The following is a 20,237-nucleotide window of genomic DNA, read 5'->3' on the forward strand; positions in this document are numbered from 1 at the left end:
GACTAGAAACTGGTGATAGAGATTCTCCACAGGCTTTAGGTCATGATTTTTTAATTTGTCCTTTAAATTAACTCTTTAACGCAAGGAAACTTGCTTGAAATCCCTGACTATTGCTAAGTACCTGCAGTGCAGAAAAGTAAAATTGTTTACAGTATTTTCAAAGGTGATAACTGATATATTATATACAGTTCTTCAAATACCTTTTAATCAGATTAAAACTATTCAGCAAAGGAATGTATTTTGCCCATAACTCATTGATTCACAAGCATTAATTGTTTGTCTTCCTGAAATAATATCAGGCAAAATTTGAACTTAAGTCTTGGACAAAGACCTCAAAGAGTGAGGTGAAGATAAATCACTTACAAACAGTATTTATATCACCAGTCCCAGTGAGGCTTCTTTGTTTATTGAAAGACTGTTAGAAAATATATTAATAACTTCTAACTTGATAGACTGTACTTGCCCAAAATAAATCTAAGCCATTTCTAGACCATCACTTTAACTCACATCAATTTAACTCATTACATGGGAAGAAATTCTTAATTGCCTCCAGAGTAATTTATTTAAAATTAAAGTGAAAAGAATTTATAAATTAATCATCATTTTCAATTATTTCCCAAAGCAGTGGGACCGCTTATTTCCAAGATATTTTTTCCTACTTACAGAACATAAGACCGCTCAGTAAAACTCACTGAGCACCCAATTTAGTGCTGCATTTTGGTTAGTGACACAGCTGCTGCCCTGACATTTTCAGTCTTCAGAGTGGTTACAAGAATCAAAGGGGACTGGGCAACAACTAAGTTGTGAAGTCAAAACTGGAGTCATCTCTGATGACTAACCAGTATTTAAGAGCTAAATTTGTATTCAAACCAGTTTATCTTCTCTACAATTACTGAACACTACTTCAACAATCTGGAGTTTGATATTTCAGTGAACCAAGTGCATTTGTAGGGATATTTCACTTGGCAAGCCATGGAGAAATTGATTTAGATTTTTATCATGTTTTATCATGACTCTCTTCCTACTCCCCAGAGGTGGTAACTCAATAACTGCAGGATTAGTCCAGAAAAAAAGCAGCCAGAGGCTAAAATCCACTTGAGAGCTTTTCAATGAATTTAAGGAAGGTTAACCAGGCATGCCAGAGGGGTGTGCAACTTATCAATGACCTATCAAGTTTTCATGGTGCAGCACTCCTTGCAATTCTAGTTAGGCATTATATCTGTACTTTAGGAGAGACTTATGCTTGGATTTCTATCAAACAGAGCAGCTGCTGGTCTTTGTCTTCTTTTTTATTTTGATTTGCAAGAGGTTGGAAAACAATCTTCACATTCCAAGAGGATTAGAAAAAAGGGGTGATCCAAACAATACAGTCTGATGGGATATTCTTCTAATGAACAAGGAAAACACAGCACACAACATACTTTGCTTTCAAATGAGACGTCATTATCTTAACTTTGCGGTCCTTAAAATGGTCAACACCTTTATCAAAAGGAAAATTAGAAAGTACCAGCCATTTGACCCTACATCCAAATAAAACAATGAATATCTCCATTTTTGTCTGCAGGTCACCTGGTATCTCTTGAGCATGGGATGGCTGCACCAGCTGCTCACCAGGGACGTGGGCGGCTGCCAAGTCTGCAGTCAGCCCTGGCCACTGCAGGATTTAACTGGGAACATTGAAGGGGACACATTCTCTCTGTGTAGGCAGAAATTGTTCTCTCTCCAATACATTTGGCTCCATCAAGAATGTATTTCTTAATGTTATAAAGGGGAAAATCACCCTACCCTAGTGGCTTTACTTCCTTTGCTGACATGCACTGAAAATACAGCCAGGCCAGGCCTACTTGGAAATCATGACTTTCTGGCCATTTCCCTGGTGGTACTTTCCTGCACTGCCTCGCTGCCCCTGCCCAGCTGGCTACCTCTGCTGCTCTCCTCCTGCTGCATGACCCAGAGGATACCTTTCACTACACAGAATCACACTCAAAGAGCAGAAGAATGAAAAATATTAAATTCCCTTTAATAAAGTTCAAACAAAGGAGCAAAATTAACCCAAGTCTATTCAGATTCAAAACAAAGGATCTGAGTAAAGTTATCCCACAGCTATAAGACCAATCTTAAGGAAAAGGAGGCTCCCAGCACTTGCTTTGCTGATAAGCACATTATCTCTACTTCATAGGCTGCCTACTGCATGGCAAAGAGGAGCTCACAGGGTGCAGCTAGTGCATTGTGGTTGCAGGCTCCAAAGAAATATGCTCTTTATAAAGAAAAAGTCCTGTGGCAATTCAAACTCCGCACTGTTTAAGGCAGACCGCCTGTGTAATTAGCAAGGACAGATTGTAATATGGCAGGCCTGCTGGGGAAAATGAGTTCCTGAAAGCTCTGGAAGCTGGGCTTAGGTAAGCACCTCTTGCCACAGCATTTAGTGTCCATTTTAATTGCAAACATTTCGTTGGCTCCAAATTACAATAAATTGTTAAGGCAAAAAACATCACAGTTCTTTAACTGCTAGGGCCAGCCAGCCTGTGCTTTAAATTGATGACTTCTCAGGTAATGCACATTCTTCCCAAATCTGGACCACAAAGGTATATAATAAAAATCTTCTAAGCACTCATTTGTGCTCATTTCCTTCAGCAGTCTACAAATGTGAAATCTGATTCTATAGGACTTCATACTCTCTTTGCATTCATTTTGGCTGGAAATAAATGGTGGCGTTAACTAAAAATATCCTCTCTTCTTAACATCGAAATGAAGTACATTGGGCCAAGAAATGTAGTCCAAATATCTGCAGTTCTTCTCAGCTCAAATTACACATAATTTAGTTTCACTAAGTTCTCAGTCATTTCAAAATACTTAAGCGTGACCAACTGAATGAGAGAAACTGTTTGTGTTTTTAACACAGGAAATATTAACCCTATTGTACATGCACCATCAACCAAAAGAAGCAGCATGTCTGGTGTTGGCTCTAGGTAGCCTGGTAGAGGTTACTACAACTTCTTTAACAATTCCAACAAGAAATTCTGTTTAGTTCAAAAGAAGGATAAGCATCTCAGTCTCAAAAAAAAAAAAAAGCTATGTGCATAGAAACATACAGGGTAACCTGTCAATAAAGAGCAGTGCTCCACACAAAATGACTGGCAACACACCCTGAACAACTAGGAGAGATAGTTGCTCCTCTTAGAGAAGCCAAAGCGTGTACCAACCTCCCATCTGTCCATGAATATTGTGGCTACATTCCCCAGAAATGACCACACAAAGACAAAAACCCATAATTTGACACAATGTTTCACCATCAGTATTAAAACCCAGTGACAAACGGTAACTCAACACAACTCAGTGGGACATCTCTTATGAGGACAGGCTGAGGGAGCTGGGCCTGCTCAGCCATGAAAAGAGACAACTGAGAGGGGACCTCATCAGTGTCTGTCGGTATCTGAAGGGAGGGTGACAGGAGGACAGAGCCAGGCTCTGCTCAGGGGCGCCAAGTAAAAACGCTTTCACACAGTTTTAGCATGAACATCTCCTATATACATAAATTTATTTCTTCAGACAAAATGTTGCCTTAAGAATTACCTCAATCTATTTAAAAACTGTTGTTTAAAATATATTACTGTAATGTTGTTCATTTTAAGCGAAACTTAAATGTAGGTGTTAAATTAGATATTAAATCCTTTTCATGTAATATTAAACATGTATTACTTTTCCTCAAATTCTACCATGTTGTCTATTCATAGTCTTTGGATATTGAGCTATTGCAACAAATACACTGTAGATGCTGTGTATGTGGCTAGCCCGGTTATTAAAACACGTCTAAAAAAAAACCTATGAGAAAAATGATAATGTCAAGGGCTTTTTGTAAAAGCAGAACATATTTCTTGAGTCCTTTTTAAAGAATAATAACAGAGAATGCTAACCCATCACTAAGAAACTACATTATATGACATATAAAGTTTCTACTTCCTGGGAAAATTAGAAGAGCTGCTCAGTATCCTCATGAACCAAAACAAGTCAGACCTTAAGACCCAAAACCTGAACTACCCTTTTAAAACCAAAATTGACTTTTTCTAACAGAGAAAGGGTGAAGTAAGCTGTCATTATGTTTTAAATCAACCCAAATACAATAAATATTTGACTAATTAATGGAATTTCTTCTTTTTTTTTTTTTTTTTTGTGCAACAGTTCCTGACATAATCTAATTTTTTCAAAACAATGTAATTTAATCATCTGGGAAACTCTGTGTGCACTGCCGTTTATGGTCTTACACAGGAGGCCGACAGTACTGGTTTGTAAGAAGAAAACTAGAAGCTGCAATAGGATTTCTCCCTTCCCCCTGACAAGCTGTAGACACAAGTTCCAAGTCCATAACTAAGACAAATATCCCAGGCTCAGCTGTGTTCACCATGGTATTAACTTCACATCACTATAATTACACACTTACATGGAGCTCCTCCTGCTTTACACTATCTAAAATGACCAGTAGGACCATAGAATAGTGAAACTAAACTTTTATTTAGAGTCATAAAAAAGCATCAGCTCAATTGAAAAGTCAACATCTATTTGAAATTATGTTAAAATAACAATTTAAGTTCAAAAGTCACATGATGTATAAACAACTACAAGCCCAGCATTTGCTAGACTGTTGGTTTACATATGCATAATAAATTATCCTATGGTCCCCTAACTTCAAAATATGTCCAAATTCCTATTTATAAGATGATTTCATTAAGTCAAGTGAAAGGACACCTTTATGAATCCTAAAGCATTTTGCCTTTCTGCATAACAAAAGCATTTTTACCTTTTGTCTCCAAACTTTTATCAGTGGAAGTGTACATGACACATTCCTGCTGCACTTCTTTCTTTCTAAAAAGAAGAATCGGTTCTTGCAACTGAACAAGAGGAACTCTCCAAAATTCAACAAAGGCAAATGTGGGGTCCTGCACCCAGAGAAAAATAAACCCATGCTCCAGTACAGGCTGGGGGTGACCTGCTGGAAAGCAGCTCTGCAGAGAAGGACCTGGGGGTCCTAGTACACAAGAACCTGTCCATGAGTTACCAGGGCCCTTATAGCCAGAAAGGCTGATGGTGTCCTGGGGTGCCTTAGGAAGAACATTCCAGCAGGATGAGGAAGCTCAGCCCTGGTGAGGCACATCTGCAGTGCTGTGTCCAGTTCTGGGCTCCTCAGGACAAGAGAGACGTGGAGCTCCTGGAGCAGGTCCAGAGGAGGGCAACAAAAATGATGAGGGGTCTGGACCATCACTCTGACAGGCTGAGGGAGCTGGGCCTGTTCAGCTATTAAAAGAGATAACTGAGAGGGGACCTCATCAATGTCTGTCAGTACCTGCAGGGAGGGTGACAGGAGGACAGAGCCAGGCTCTGCTCGGTGGTGCTGAGCAATAGGACAAGAGGCAATGGGCAGAAACTGATGCACCTGAACATGAGGAAAACTTTACTGTGCAGGTGACTGAGCACTGGTACAGATTGCCCAGAGAGGTCATGGAGTGTCCTTCCCTGGAGATATTCAAAATCATCTGCACATAACCTTGAGTAACATGCTCTAGGGGTCCCTGCTTGAGCAGTGAGGCTGGACTAGATGACTACAGTGGTTCCTTCCAATCTCACCCATTCTGTGATTAAAATACCAGGATAATGACATGGCACTCTTATACTGGCTATAGATGCAGACTGAAGATCACAACCATGGCAGGCTGTGTGCTTCCCACAGCAACAAAAGAGGTAAGAAAGGGCATAGTCCTATACCTCTTTCTCTAAATCTATTTTCCTGCATACTAATCCTCCCATTTGCAACAGGCAGCTGGGTCCTAATATCCTCCTGGCATGCCAGAGCTGCAAGACTTCAGAAAAGCTCATCCTCTTTAGCAGCATGTGTGGAAACAGCGGTAATGTGGAGGTGCATTTCACACAAGCAGCAGGAGGGAAGGCAGGACAGTCACTTCTCTTACATGAAAGCCTTTTAGACCAAAGCATAAAGCAATGAAACAAGTTGACCTTCCACCAAAACTTTACATAATAAAAAAACTCAACCACTGATATAAAACAGATCCCCTGTTCCTGTGCATAGGTTAGTCATGGACACAGATCTCATGCCTGAGGTGTAAATTTGGCATTGGTTTTACATTGCTGACCTTCCCACAAAGGGCATTGGAGTTCTATGGATAAAAAGCACTACAGGGACAAAGTATAGCTTCAATAGTATTATAATCATAGCAGTAAGTCACAACTCATTCACATCAATGTGACTGTAAATCCGTTCTTTTAAGTTTCACAGTAAAACAAAAGAGGAAGGTATTGCATATGAAGCAGAAAGAACATAAGATTGGGATGATTCAACAGCATTTTTGAATTATAACCACGCATGGAGAAAGTCAGCAAACAGATCCTCCAAAAATGAGTTCAAAAATCTATGTAGGATAGAAATACCTCAACTCCTAAATGGTACTTTTCTCTTTAATTTTGTTTCTCCTTTCAGGTGAATTTTGCAAGCCCTCTTAACCTCTTGCTAGATTCCCCTACCAACAAAGTCACTGATGAATTCATGAAACATATCCAAACAACTTAACTGGAGCATTTACAGAAAGCTGCGAAGTAGATTCTGTAAAACAGCATTACTTCTACATAAGAGCTCTTTGTCCACTTCCCGTGGTCAAACAGTTTGATGGAAGATATAAGAACAATTACAGTGAATAAATGTTTATGCTTGTGCCCTTAAGCCAAGCTGCACCAAATATTGCCTGAATTTCTTCCCGAAAAGCTGACCACTTAGCCCACTTTCTGGAGCAAAAAGCCAACAAGAAAATAAGACTTGAATGACCTAGATCTGAGAAATTTTCTCAGCTGAAAATATTTAATGTGAATTTGTAGACACTGGCAAGTGGGACTGGCAATAAAGACAGAAAATCAGAGTATCAGCAAATCAGATTTCTCAGAGAAAGTGAATTCTCAGCTCCTTAAAGTTGACAAGATTTCTTAATTCAGTCTCACTCAAGATTAGGTGCTGTTCCTTTCTGCATTCTTATTTTTTGATTCACTGTTTGATTTGAATTATTAGCTCTACTGCCAGCCTTCTTCATTCATAATTCATCCCCTACTGACAAGATTGAAGAAGAACATTTTTAAAAGAGCTAGAGACTTACTGGTGTTAAGGATATTCAGCTGGGATACAGACAAGTCACCTTTGAGAAGCAGATCCTACAGTTATTTCATTATTTGCAAAGGAAGATCATTCTAGCAGGAGAGACTTCATGGTCAACACAGATGTTTGTCATGATATACCTAAGGCAGCCCCTGGCAGTTTCGTTATTCCTGCAAACCCAAGTGCTCCCATGTGCAATTTCCTCTGCTTGTCACAGATTTCAAAAAGTCTACCTTGGGGCTCAGAAAAGACAACTTCTGAACATTGGCTACATCAACACCACTCATTTACCCTCACAGGGATAGATTTCACCCCAAGACTGCAATTTTCACTTGCTTTGCTTACATTTAATAATTGTTACCAGTGCAACTGTATTAGCAAACAGCACCTCTGCAAGGTCTTAAAACAAGCAAATCCTTGGACTTACCCTGATACAACTTTTCCCCACAGCCTTTTTAAGAAAAGGCACTTAGCCCCATCTGCTGGGCTTGGAATATTTCTCTCTGCAGCTGAAGACCACACAATACAGATGGATTTATTTTCCCTTTGTTAAACATCTTGTATGCCTACAATAGGAGTCCAACTGCTGCTAAGTAGATACCTCCCAAAGTGCTGTAAAGGCATCGCTCCTACCTGAAGGTTCATTAATACAGCTCAATTCTGCCCTTAGGGGCAGCAACACCAGTCCTTGGCAAACCTCTCACCAATTCAGAAGTAATTTCTTATATTTTGCCCTGTTTGCTATGATAATTATAAACACAGAGGGCACTGAAGCTGGGCTGTCCAACCAGATTCAACTAACTATTTCAAACAGGTAAGCAAAAATCACTGGAGGAAAAAAAAAAAAAGCCTGACTAGCAAATGTTAACATGATCTTTCAATCTGAACCTGTAATACTATAAAAACCCACCCATTAATAACACTGCAGTGTTACGAGTAATTTTAGAAATGAGTGTTTTGCACCTGATGGGAAGCAAATTCTCTTAATAAAACAATATCCTCATTTAAAGAAAACAACTTACAATGAGTTTAGAGGTTCCTAAACATATATACACTATTGCTTCTTCCCTTAGTATGCATTGTTTCAACTCATCAAATTCTGGATAGGCAGAATGGGATAGAGATTCATAATATTTCATTAAAATATATTTTTTTAAAACTATTTACAATTATAAAATTCTAAATCAGAATTTAGAAAGAGGGAAAAAAAGCATAAAAATATTTTCATCATCTGTCTGAGATGACTAGTGTAACTAATATATGGCTTACCTGTGTCAATGAAGCAGTCAGAATTGTACCAATAAAGCCTTTTTAAAAACTCAGTGGAACAAAACAACCCAAAACAAACACAAACACCAAACACTTTTATGTCCTATTCTTTTTACGGGCCTTGTTCTGATATTATTTTTACAAGTGTATTTTCTTTTATCTTAACAAAGCATGGCTAAATTTACACTGGAGTAATTCAAAGAAAAGCAGGGACTGCATGCTTGCAGACTGAGCTCTCTGTGTACTTCAGTGGGATTTTGTTTATCTAAGAGCAGGCACAAAATGTTTTTATAGCACAGTAGGTAGTTCAGTGGAAAAATAAAACCTTCTGAAACACTTTTGCTGTCAGTAGCCTACCTTTGGCTGTTTGTTACACTTTATTCCCCCTGAGAAAGTCACCAGAGGAGACACTGACTTTTCTTACACTCTCTCCTCCAGAACAAGATAAATTGAAACACCTACTTCGTACACAGAGGGCAAATCCAGGGGAAACAAGCCTTTTCCCCTTCCTATAATATACAGAATTTTTAATGCAAAACAATCTGAGATATATCCATTTTCCCAAAATAGGAAGGGATTTTTTTGCTTCTTTGTTTGCTTGGGGGTTATTTATTTTAATTAAAATAAAAATTAAAGCTACGTGGTTTGCAACTACATTTTCAGAAGTCCTTTGCTGCCCTCATGTGTTCCACGGGAAAAGTAACCCCTGAAGTCCACACACAAAACAAAACAGCTTCTCCAATCAAGAATACTGTTTGAAAAGGGCATAGTCTATAAAAATAATAACCAAAAAAAAACCTGAAAGTTAATGTCTTTGTTCTATTAAAGCTAAGTTGACCAGTTTAAAATTTAATGATGATACATTAAAAACAAGACAATGTATTCCGTTTGAGATAATCACAATCCCAATACAACAGATTTCAAGGGCAGCGTGCCAATTTAAAGAAAGTTGATCATGTTGGACTGGTGGAAAATCTTAAATTTTTAATGAAAAGTATGTTTTTAAATAAAGCATAATTTCAGCATCTTTTTGTTGCTTACACTTACTGGCAGAGTAACTTCTTTCCTGTTCCGTTATACTGCACCACAGAGAATACAACCATGTGACTGTTGCATTAAGGCTCAATGTACATTCAGTACAGCCAAAGCTATGGTGACCACAGCAAGCTTTCCTTTGACACTCCTGCCAGCCACTACACCTTGCACTTCTCATGAGGATCTCAGTGCTCAGTCACACTTTGATGGAATTTGCCTCAGAATTTGGCTGCTGAGGTTCAGACCATCCTCAAAAACATTTCACCACTCAGTTCTTCTGTTACTGTCTTCATCCTATTTAGTCGTCATGCTGATACCAGACCTCAATCTGTCAACATGGGTTTGTAATAAATTGTAATAACTTCTCCAATGCCACTCCTGGGTTTACAATGATAAACTGTATCAGAACTACCAATAAAATCTGCCCAGCTAACAAGATCTTCCATACTCTGTCCATCAGCCATAAATAGCCCTCCTTGTAACAAAACTGGTGGCAGTTCAGCAATCCCCCAACAGCCATTCCATGGGAGAAGGAGAGCAAAGGCAAAGCTGGATCGTGATCCCCACAGGTTTGTTCCCCAAGCACAGTGCTGCCAGGTGTGCTACCGGCACCCCAGGCCAGGGGACCGGGGCCTTCAAGTTGTGTTAACAAGAGGGTGCGTGGGGAGAAAGCAGCAGAGAGAGCTGAAACGTACAGCAGGTTTAAAACATATAAATATCCTGTTTACAGGTACTGCGTAAAAATACCTGGTGATTGAAGTTAACTCATAATGGCCTAATGGAGCTTTTAAAAGCTGAACACTGTCCTTCTTGCTCAAGTACCAGTATGACCGGTCTCTGAGGAAAGTCATGGTTTCTCTCCGTGTGTTCTTTCAGCACAACCAATCTCACTGGGACCCAGCGGCTGCGGGCACCGGCTGCGCAGCACCAGGCAGCGCCGCCCTCCCCACCCGTGCCTTCCCTTGCTAAAGCCTGTAACCTGCATTCCTGCTGCTTCACTCTCCTACTGGCAGCCCAGCTTGCAGGTACCAATTAACTCTCCTCTCGGAGAAGAGCTTGCACGAATTTATAACCTGGCAGATAACTGAACGCTCAGCATCCCTTTGCCCCTCCTTTGCAGCCCTGCGCGCCTGGAGCGCGTCTCCCACATGGAAAAACACCGCTAGAAACACGGCTTTGCCCAGGTGCCACGGAGCACGGTCAAGCTCAGCCTCGCTGCCCCACCACCCCCGCTGGCAGAGCTTTCCCGGCCCTGGGCGGCGGGGCGGGGCGGGCGCTCCTGGATGCCCCGCCTGGCCCCGCCCCGCCGGGCCCGGCCCTGCGGGAAGCGGCAGCGGGCGCAGCCTCCGGCCACGGGCCGGGCAGGAAGGGTTTCAGGGCTCAGCCCCTTTCCCGCTCGGAAGCCGACGGGCCTCAGCTCCGCGGGTGCGGGTGCGTGCCCCGGCCAACCCCGCCATGACCCGCTGGCCGATGCGGGTGCTGGCGCTGCTCCTCTGCCTGCTGCGGGCGGGCAGTGCCGCCCTCCCGGCACCTGCAGGCACCCGGCTTCGGGAGGAGGGCGGCGGCGGCGGTCGGGGCCGCCCTGCGTGGGATGGAGGCGGCCGGGAGCGAGAAGAAGCGGCGGCTATGCGGGTGGGTGTCCCGGCCCGCACTTCGCTCGCCATCCGCGCCGCACCGCGGGGCTGGTGCGGGTTCTGCCGGAGGAGGAGGGCGGGCGAGGTGCCGCCGAGCCGCTGAGGGCCGGGTGATGGAGGCCGGGAGGCGGGGGCAGGCGGAGCTCCCCTCCCGCAGGGCCGGGACGCGCCCGCCCGCTGCCGCTTCCTGCGGGCGCTCCCTTCGTGCCAGCCCCGCGGGTCTCCGCCGGCCGCCAGAGCGGCTGCCCCGCGACACGGGACAGGCGGGCGAGGCGGGGAGGCCTCTAGGTCATTATGCTGTTCTTTTGCTTTATAAAGACATAAAGTGATGGGGTTAACTCTTGTCTGAAGACATTCTTGCATATCTCTGAACCACAAGGTTTGTTGTGCTTGTCAAAGAAGGACATCAGATGAGTTTGGCACTTGTTCTCAGCTTGCCTGTTTTGTCTGATTCATGTCAATTTCTTGCACTTAACAAATGCTTTTTTGGTATTTGTTGGAGTTGAAATTAGTCTAATGGCTTTCCTATTGGTTTGCTAGGGATACAGGATGAATTTGAGGTGAACAGTTCTTGTTATCTAATTTTGTGTTTACTGTTGCTAACCTTTTCTTTTTCTGCTCTTACGGTTTTGTCCCTGCTGCTAATTTAATAATGCCCACAATTATTTTTGTATTCCTTCAGGAAAGCGCTAAAAGAATTAGATTATTGAATTCATCATCAAAAGATAATACGACTGCTATCTATGGAATAAATCAGTTTTCTCACCTGTTTCCTGAAGAGTTCAAAGGTACATTTTCTGGTTGCTTCTAGTGCATTTTCTGTTATTTTTTTTTTTATTCTTTCCCAGAACCTTGTGTCTTTCACATTTACAGATTCTTCCTGTCCTGATAGTCAGGTAATTTACAATGGCTGGTACCAAACTGTAAGTACTTCTGGAGGATACAACAATCCTCTTCATGTTCTGTAGTCTTGCAAGGTTGAATTGCCCACAGCCTGAATATGTTTTAGTATTCAGGCAGTTCTATTTTTCCTTCTTTCTTCTGATGGTGCTTTAAAGCTTTTTTCAGTTGCAACAGTTTTTAAAAAGTAAGTAAATTTCGAGTAAATTCTCAATTAAATTCGTATTCCCTACCCCGGCACAAAATCTGACTACAGTCCAGACAATGCTTGGAGGTCCATGGCTGCACAATGACAGCTGTGGCTTTCTGGAGCAATATGACATACTTATTTCATTTTTTCTAGAAAATTTGTCTGATACCTGATCTAACCTTCCCTTCTTGCTGTTCATGGCTGTTGTTACATTTTCTATTCATCAAAGGATTTAACATTTTCTTTTAATTTTAAATAATTAAACAAATTTTTTTAGTGAAAAAACAGCAACTTGCAGGTATTCCAGAATGTTTACTTTATTCTCTTATTTTCTCCGTACATGGCTAAAAGAAAGTATTTTTTAAGTAAGTAAAATGTTTTGGAAATTTTCAAGTGAAATTTGTTTTGTTTCTACCCACATTCCCTACATAGAGTGTTTTTGTTCTTTGTGGAACTGCAGAAATATTTACATTCATTCTGGAGTATAATGATTATTATAAAATACATGAATTTTCTATGGATTTTAGAATGAGATATAATCTCATGGTTGTAACTTTGTAGATCTTTGTAGATCTTTGTAGATCAAAGTTACCTCTGAATTCTAGTAAAGTTGTTCATGGGATTTTTTCTGTTCATAGATTTATAGATGTTTGTATTCTGTGTTTAGCTATTTACTTGAGAAGCATACCTCACAAACTTCCCAGATACATAAAAGTGCCAAAGGGGAAGGAAAAACCTCTGCCAAAGAAGTTTGACTGGAGGGACAAGAAAGTCATTGCACAAGTGAGAAATCAGCAAACAGTAAGTCCTGGTGTTTTCTGTTCCTGGTTCTCAGCACATAGGCTGTAGAGCACAGTGGAAGCTTTGCAAGGTTTTGCTTGAAGATTCCTTGGAGCACTGGCACCAGAATGGCTGGTTGAATGTACACAAAGTCATGTAGCATTTTATGCCAGGTGGTATTAGACTTTAAAGTATGAGGTGTAGAAGTTGTGCATTTAGAAACTGTGTGTAATTTTTTTTTGATCTAGCTAACTAATTCAGCAAATATTTTGCACCATGTGCATTTTGTATTTTTCTGAAGGAACCAAGGTAAGTTTAGTACTTAACCTCATCCCCCTGGTTCACGTGGATAGGTTTAGATCCTTTCCTGTTGTTTTTCTGCCATGACTGAATCCCCTTGGCTGGTCACCATCCATATCTTTACCAGTGAACTCCTCAGGGGATGCATTTGTGATAGGAGAGTAAGCAGACCCCACACAATTGCAGTTTATCCCAAAGTGATTATGGTCACTGGTAAAAAACAAGCTGTTAAATCCCCAGTGTCTCCTTTCCATGCTTCACTTAGGACCTTGTGAGGAATAAATCGTGCTTCTTATTTTAAAGAGCTTAGAACTGCAGTATAGATTGTAATTGTCTAAGAATTTTTCTATAATGTTTAATTTACTTTATCATTTCTTAAACTGTAATCTGTTTCTACAAAATTTTAGAAAAACTTGCTAATGTGGTTAAAAACCAGTTTCATCCTGAGGCCACATTTTTCTTTGGAAAACAGATATCTCACAGTAAAAAGCATCCTCAGACCTATCTTCAAGAGCAAAATTTCATCAGGAAGGAGTCCTTAAAGTAAGACACCCATAATGCATTTCTAGTTTTCACAGAGCAGTACAGGGGGGAAAACAGTTCAGCATTTTAAATGGATTATTACATTTCTTATTGCCTAAAAAACAGAGTTCAAGGATGATGTATTAAATGAAGAGCATTGCAAGACTCCTTTGCCTCTTTTCTTCTTTTCATATCAGGCTTCAAAAACAAAGCTGACTTTTGCTTTCTCCCCCATTTCCCTTTTCTCTCTCTCAGTGTGGAGGCTGCTGGGCTTTCAGCGTTGTAGGTGGCATAGAGTCTGCCTATGCAATTAAAAGAAACACCCTGGAAGAGCTCAGTGTGCAGCAAGTTATTGACTGCTCATACAATAATTACGGCTGCAACGGGGGATCCACTGTTAGCGCTTTGAGCTGGCTGAACCAGGTCTGAAACTCTTCATGAAAGTCTCAAAAGACTTCATCAGCTTTCATATTACCATTCTTATTTATTGGAAAAAATTGATGGAGAAGGTGAAATGTACAGATTCTATTTTTTAAATGTGTGTGTGTGTGCATATATGCATACACATATGCATCAGTGTATAGGTATGTATGCTTATTTATTTAGTTTGGAACCAAGAGAGAATTTGTTCAAGCAGAATTGAAATCTGATTGGAACTTTATGCTCCATATATGTTCTTGTGAACATAACAAATCAGTCCACAGGGGTTGAAAATAACATTCCTGAATTCATTTGTAGGCATACAAGTACCAGAGTAGACAGATTCACTTATGCATATGCCATTTTGTGGATTTGAGGCACCAGCATCTGGGGAAAAGGAAGGATCTTGACATTTTCTCTTTTCAAATCTCAGTAGTTTCTGTTGCAAACACTGTAAAATTATATAAAACCTCGGAATGAAATGAACTGCTTGTACCTTTGTTTCATTTGCAGCCAAAACCATTGAAAATGCAGACAAAGTTTCTACGTCAGTTGTTGCTAACACATTTCATTTAGTGAAAAATTCAAAAAATAACATAGGTAAACAAAAACATTTTGGTGTCTTTGAAATAAAAAGTACTCTCTTAGCCTGAATTACAAGAATATAAAAAGAATTCTTCAGTTTTTTGAACTAAAAAAAACCCCCTTATTTTAAGAGACTGTAATTCTATCCCTGAAGAGTAATATACCCATGGCTAATAAGTCTAGATGACTTGTTTAAGTTTGAATATCAAGAACAACAAAGGATACTCACCTTGATTCCTGTGAAGCAGAATTCCCTCTTGCTTGGCAGCAGCAGGACCGCAGATGAATTAGACTGAGGAAATCACTGTCATAAATATACTGTACTGCAGAAGACATGGAAAGTATAAGAGGCTGATCATACATCATATACTAGCATGAGAGTTAGATGCTAAGAACAGAATTGGACTTTACAGTATTTTATGTAACTTTTTGGGATATTTGTGCCTCTTGAACTCTCCCAAGGAGAGGGTAATTTTGTGTGTGGAAGTCATTTGAAGAGAATTCATTGAATGAGTATCTCTGTGTCTTGAAATTGACAGGATTGCTTATGAGGATAGTTTATACCAGAGATGCCTTTTAAATTTCATTCCTTATTTAAAGATTTCTGAATCCCTTCTGAAGCTGTCTCAGGGAACAAGGAAACTAGAGGTAGTAAATACATATTTCACAGTGTCACATTCTTATTTCTAATCCTGCCCAACACACACTTAATTTTGAGTGGGTTATGTGGTAGTTTTCTATACTTTTTGAGCTGCATAGTAGTAAAGTCAAATGCATTAAATTCTTACTCAATTACCTTCTTGCAGACAAAAGTAAAACTCGTGAGAGATTCAGAATACACTTTTAAAGCTCAGACAGGACTGTGCCATTATTTTGATCGCTCAGATTTTGGAGTTTCAATAACAGGATTTGCTGCATATGACTTCAGGTAGCTATTATTGATTCTTTTTATTTGCTGTACTTTCCTTCTGTGTTCAGCAATCATGGAATAAGCTGGAGTGAATAGTGCATTGACCAGGCAAAGGTTATGAGGCTGATTACATCAGTTCTGTAGCTGTGTAGGATTAATGCATTGATTAACTCCTTGACAGTAATGGCATGGCACAACGAATCCACTCAACACTGCTATCACTAAGCCTGTTCAAATGAGAAAGCTTGTGTCTTGAAATTAGGTCTTTTAAATTGGCTATAAACTGGAACATAGAGTTAGTTACAGTTTTTAATAAATGAACATTATACTGCTATATTATCAGAAACAGTAAAGCCTACCGATAGTAACTGGAATTTATTGAAAAATTAAGAAGCATTCAGTTACTTCAGTACTCATGCATTTACATATCCACCCACATCTTCTCCAGCCCATGGCTTTAGAAACAGTGTTACCAACTGAATTCTGTAGACTTCAGCATTTTAGGCTCTGTGTGAAGAAACTTTGTTTCTGAGTTTTAGCCGTTCAATACATCTACATACTGAATAAAGACAAGAAATACTGTTCCAACTAGGAATTGTGTTACTGCTCGATATAAGTAACTAAAATCAATCATATCTTTGCCAATCTCTATTTGCCAAATTTAGTTATTGAACATAATCATGCAGTGATGAAAATTTTCTGTTCCAGTATATTAGATAAATAAAGCTGTATGAGGATGCTAATGCTAAATGGCTGATAGTGGAAGTGTCCTGTGTTTTAATAAGTTTGAGACATATTTTAGTGTATTATTATGTATGAGAGGTACTTCTGTAGGTTTAAAAAGCAGTGGGAAATTCTAATATGGACTAATGATTTGTCCAAAGCTGGTTTTGATTGAGAAGAGTGATGTACAAAAAGTATGTAGTGCTCTCTATTGCCCACTAGCTTGACCTAGAAACCTGCTGCTTTTTAATAGCATTATGTCTTTGGATCTGCACCTGTCCCATAGTTTGTGTGTCCTGTATTTTTATGACTGTGTTGTAGTATATGAAATACATAATTACTGATGTGTGTTATGTGGTATGTAGAACTTGGAGGAAAGAGTTTAGTTATTTGATTTTTAAACTGTCCTTAACAAGTAGATTACAATCACTCTAATCACTTAAGTGTGCTAACTTCAGTAACTTAGCATTTTTACTCACTTCTTTCACAGTGGTCAAGAAGAGGAAATGATGAGGATGCTTGTCAGCTGGGGCCCTTTGGCAGTGACAGTCGATGCCGTTAGCTGGCAGGATTATCTCGGTGGAATCATACAATATCACTGCTCCAGTGGAAGAGCAAACCATGCTGTTCTTATCACTGGTTTTGACAGAACAGGTGCGTTTCCACCAGCTGAACTTGAGCACAGTAGGTTTGTTTTACTTGCTACTTGCCTTTTGTGGGACAAGTGATTAAAATCCAGAACTTGGTTTTCTTTTGGAAGCTGTTTGGTTTGATGTCACATCAGTTCTGGAAACGTAGCCTGATCCCAGGAGAAAAACTCTTTTTTTTTTTTGTTGTTCCTTCAGTTCTGTGGGACTTCATCCTTGTAAAGTCAAGAACATGGCTGTGTGTGTCTCTTATGCTAGAAGAGCCCATATCCAGTCTTCCCATACCAGAATATTAGCTCTGTTCTGGATATGAACAACAGTTGGTTTCACTGGCCTGTATCATCAATCCATCAGAAACTATGAGATACTAAAATGCTAATTAATTCTGTGGAGTGTTAGGAGGCCAAAGCTTCCCAAATTTCGTGCTGTCTCTTGTTCATGAAATGAATGTCTCTTGCAGGTAGCATCCCTTACTGGATTGTACAGAACTCTTGGGGGCCGACATGGGGAATAGATGGCTACGTTCGTGTTAAGATAGGCAGCAATATCTGTGGTAAGTCTGACAAAAAATAAGTAAGGTGGTAAAGGCCATGGGCTGGGATATGTTTCTCAATGGCTGTAAAAAAGTAATATAATACATATAATAATGTAACAGAGGTATAATGGGATCCTCAGAGAGGCAGTACAAATCACTGCTATACTTCAAAACAGGTTAAATGAGTCCAGATGGAAAAATAAATAAAGTGGCTGCTAGTTCAACGAAGCCACCTAGTTGAATGATTGAAAAGCACCATGTAAAGGTAAAGCTGTATGAGACATAAATAATCAAAGTACTGTTGTCCCTTACCAGGTAGAGGTAATTGTAGAGTATCCAGCCATGTGTGGTGGTTCTAGGTGGGTGCCATCACTGTACTCGCTGTAGGTAAAACAGCTGCTGTCCTTGTCTGCTTGGTGCCATTATCTCTGGGCTCAGCTCAGCAAACAAGTGTGAAAAGCGAATCTGCCTGGGAATTGTGCACCCTGCTTGTGGCTTTTCTTGCAGGACAGAGATACATCTTTTTATAGTGCTAGTTTGATCTCCTGCCCTATTATTGTTTGCATGAAATTTTTCTTTGTATTTGGGGGATTTCTTTAGCATTAATTACCCAGTTTCTGCTGGATACAGAGGTAAGACAAGTCAAGCTCCTGTTTATCATTAGATTGCTGAACCAGATTGGTGGGATATTACCACTACATAGGAAGCGTTGTGTATCTGTTGTAATTTTATGTATTAGAGTCACCCCTTGGCTTTCCCTTCCACATGTGTTTCACAGTAGCTCTCAGCCACTGCAAAAGGTGTTAGATTACCCAAGACTTCTGCAAATAAAGAACAGACAACATTCAGTTTGCCTGCACTTAGTAAAGATCAGAGCAATGTATCCAGTCATAGCTTTCTCGTGTTGCTGAATCTTTTGTTCTAACTGTTGCTGTGTAAGCAATTTGGAAAGAGAAATTTAGTAGTGATAAAGCAAGTCAATAATAGAGATGGCAGGGAGAACAGATGTGTTATTTTCAAAACCTGTTCTTTCAAAAAGCAGGGTCTTTCACATTTTTTGCAGTTTACCACACCAGAACAATCCAGCAAAGGACAGGTGCTCTGATAGCACCAGGATACAAAATTTTGAACATAAAAGCAGAGGAAGGAGGAGATTAGGTTTTCAACTATACATAGTGCAAGGCAAGGAAGAAATTAAATAAAAGGGTTGCAGCTGATTCCCTGGATTCCTACTGTCATAGCATGGAGGGGAGGGGGCATTGTATGAATATGAATTCTGGGAAGTCTCCAGTATTTATTAAAACCAAATTTTATTTCCTTTATAGGTATAGCAGATACAGTTTCAGCAGTATTTGTTTGACACGTAGCTGGGCCTCTACAACTGATCAAAGACCACAAGTATCATTAGGACATACACTGCATATGAAGGTGTAATTCAAAACGTCTTTAAATATAACAAATGGCTGTAAGGGCAATTCCTGCAACTCCTGGCTGAAGTTGTTAAAAATGCTTTTATTTGAAATGTGTGTTGTGTGCCAAATTTCTCATGGAGTAAGAAGACTCAGAATCAACTCCAGAGTGCACAAAAAGAAGTTACGAAGATGGACTGAAGCCTCAAATGTGAGCTTTATCCAGGTGTTGAATACTACTCCATAGAAAAATCTTGAAAGAAAAGAAGTGATGGCAAATGAGAAGGAAAAAAATCAATAGTATAAGAGTATATTTGAAATTATTTGAATATAAGAAGAGTCATGAGTAACAGTTTACAAAGTCAGCAATTACAGAATACATCAAATAGAGTGAGTGTTGAATTTCCCTCATTAATTGAATTCAGAGGTGGGACTTGGTGGTAATGAAAAAGGGGTTCCAGCTTCGCTGACCTCTGAAACTGCAGCTGTGGGCAAATGTAACTAGAACTCACAACCAAACATGTAATTCTAAAATGCTCTGAATTTTTCACCTGGAATGCTTTACCTGTATCTTTTAAGGAGGCCTACTAGAAAAAGTATTGAAGAAATTCTGTTAATTTTGCACTCAATTACTGCACCATGTTTTTAGATTAGTTTTTTATAACCTTTTTATGACAAATGCAGTGAGTATTTATAATAGCCTGTTCTAATTGTTAATATTTTAAATGAAAGGAAGACCAAGTATGGTGTTTCTTTACTTCAGGTTTTGCTACTTACTGAATTTACTTGGCTGAAAACTTCAGTTGAACAAAATGTGAAGTCTTCTGTACTCTGACTGTTGTGTAGTCTGGCCTTCCCTGAGTGGCTTACAAACAACAGATAGCACACTTCCATAACTGGAAAACAACTGCCAAAGTTCCTAATAGGCATAGATAAGAGTAATGTAGTCATAGCAATATGAAACACAGATGTGCCACCAGTGTTTTTGAGGTGCTACTGCCAGGTATAAGTACCCTGAGATGCTGCAGTAGAGAGAACTTACCAGAAATTCCAGCCTATGTGTCTTTCCAAAGGAAGCACTTAAAAAGACAAAGGTCCATTTAATGAGAAGATGACACTGCTTTATCAGTATTCTATAGCCAAAGTTGCCTTTTATTATATACCAATTTGAATAAAAACCACTTTAAATGCCTGTCATACTCTTGTTTGAACTTTATAGTTTGCTTTA

At 39.8% G+C, this 20,237-nt stretch overlaps 1 protein-coding gene across 1 annotated transcript; it reads left to right on the forward strand.

Annotated features, from left to right (window-relative positions):
• Positions 1 to 10,765: 10,765 nt before the first annotated feature.
• On the forward strand, positions 10,766 to 20,201 carry CTSO (cathepsin O). The gene is made up of 8 exons (XM_039551100.1): positions 10,766 to 11,086; positions 11,771 to 11,876; positions 12,846 to 12,979; positions 14,036 to 14,203; positions 15,592 to 15,713; positions 16,909 to 17,072; positions 17,526 to 17,618; positions 18,926 to 20,201. Exons 1-8 carry the CDS (start codon positions 10,910 to 10,912, stop codon positions 18,958 to 18,960), a joined length of 999 nt encoding a protein of 332 aa, XP_039407034.1. The 5' UTR covers positions 10,766 to 10,909; the 3' UTR covers positions 18,961 to 20,201.
• The last annotated feature ends 36 nt before the right edge of the window (positions 20,202 to 20,237 follow it).

This window comes from Corvus cornix, chromosome 4, assembly GCF_000738735.6.
Source record: "Corvus cornix cornix isolate S_Up_H32 chromosome 4, ASM73873v5, whole genome shotgun sequence".
NCBI lineage: Eukaryota > Metazoa > Chordata > Aves > Passeriformes > Corvidae > Corvus > Corvus cornix.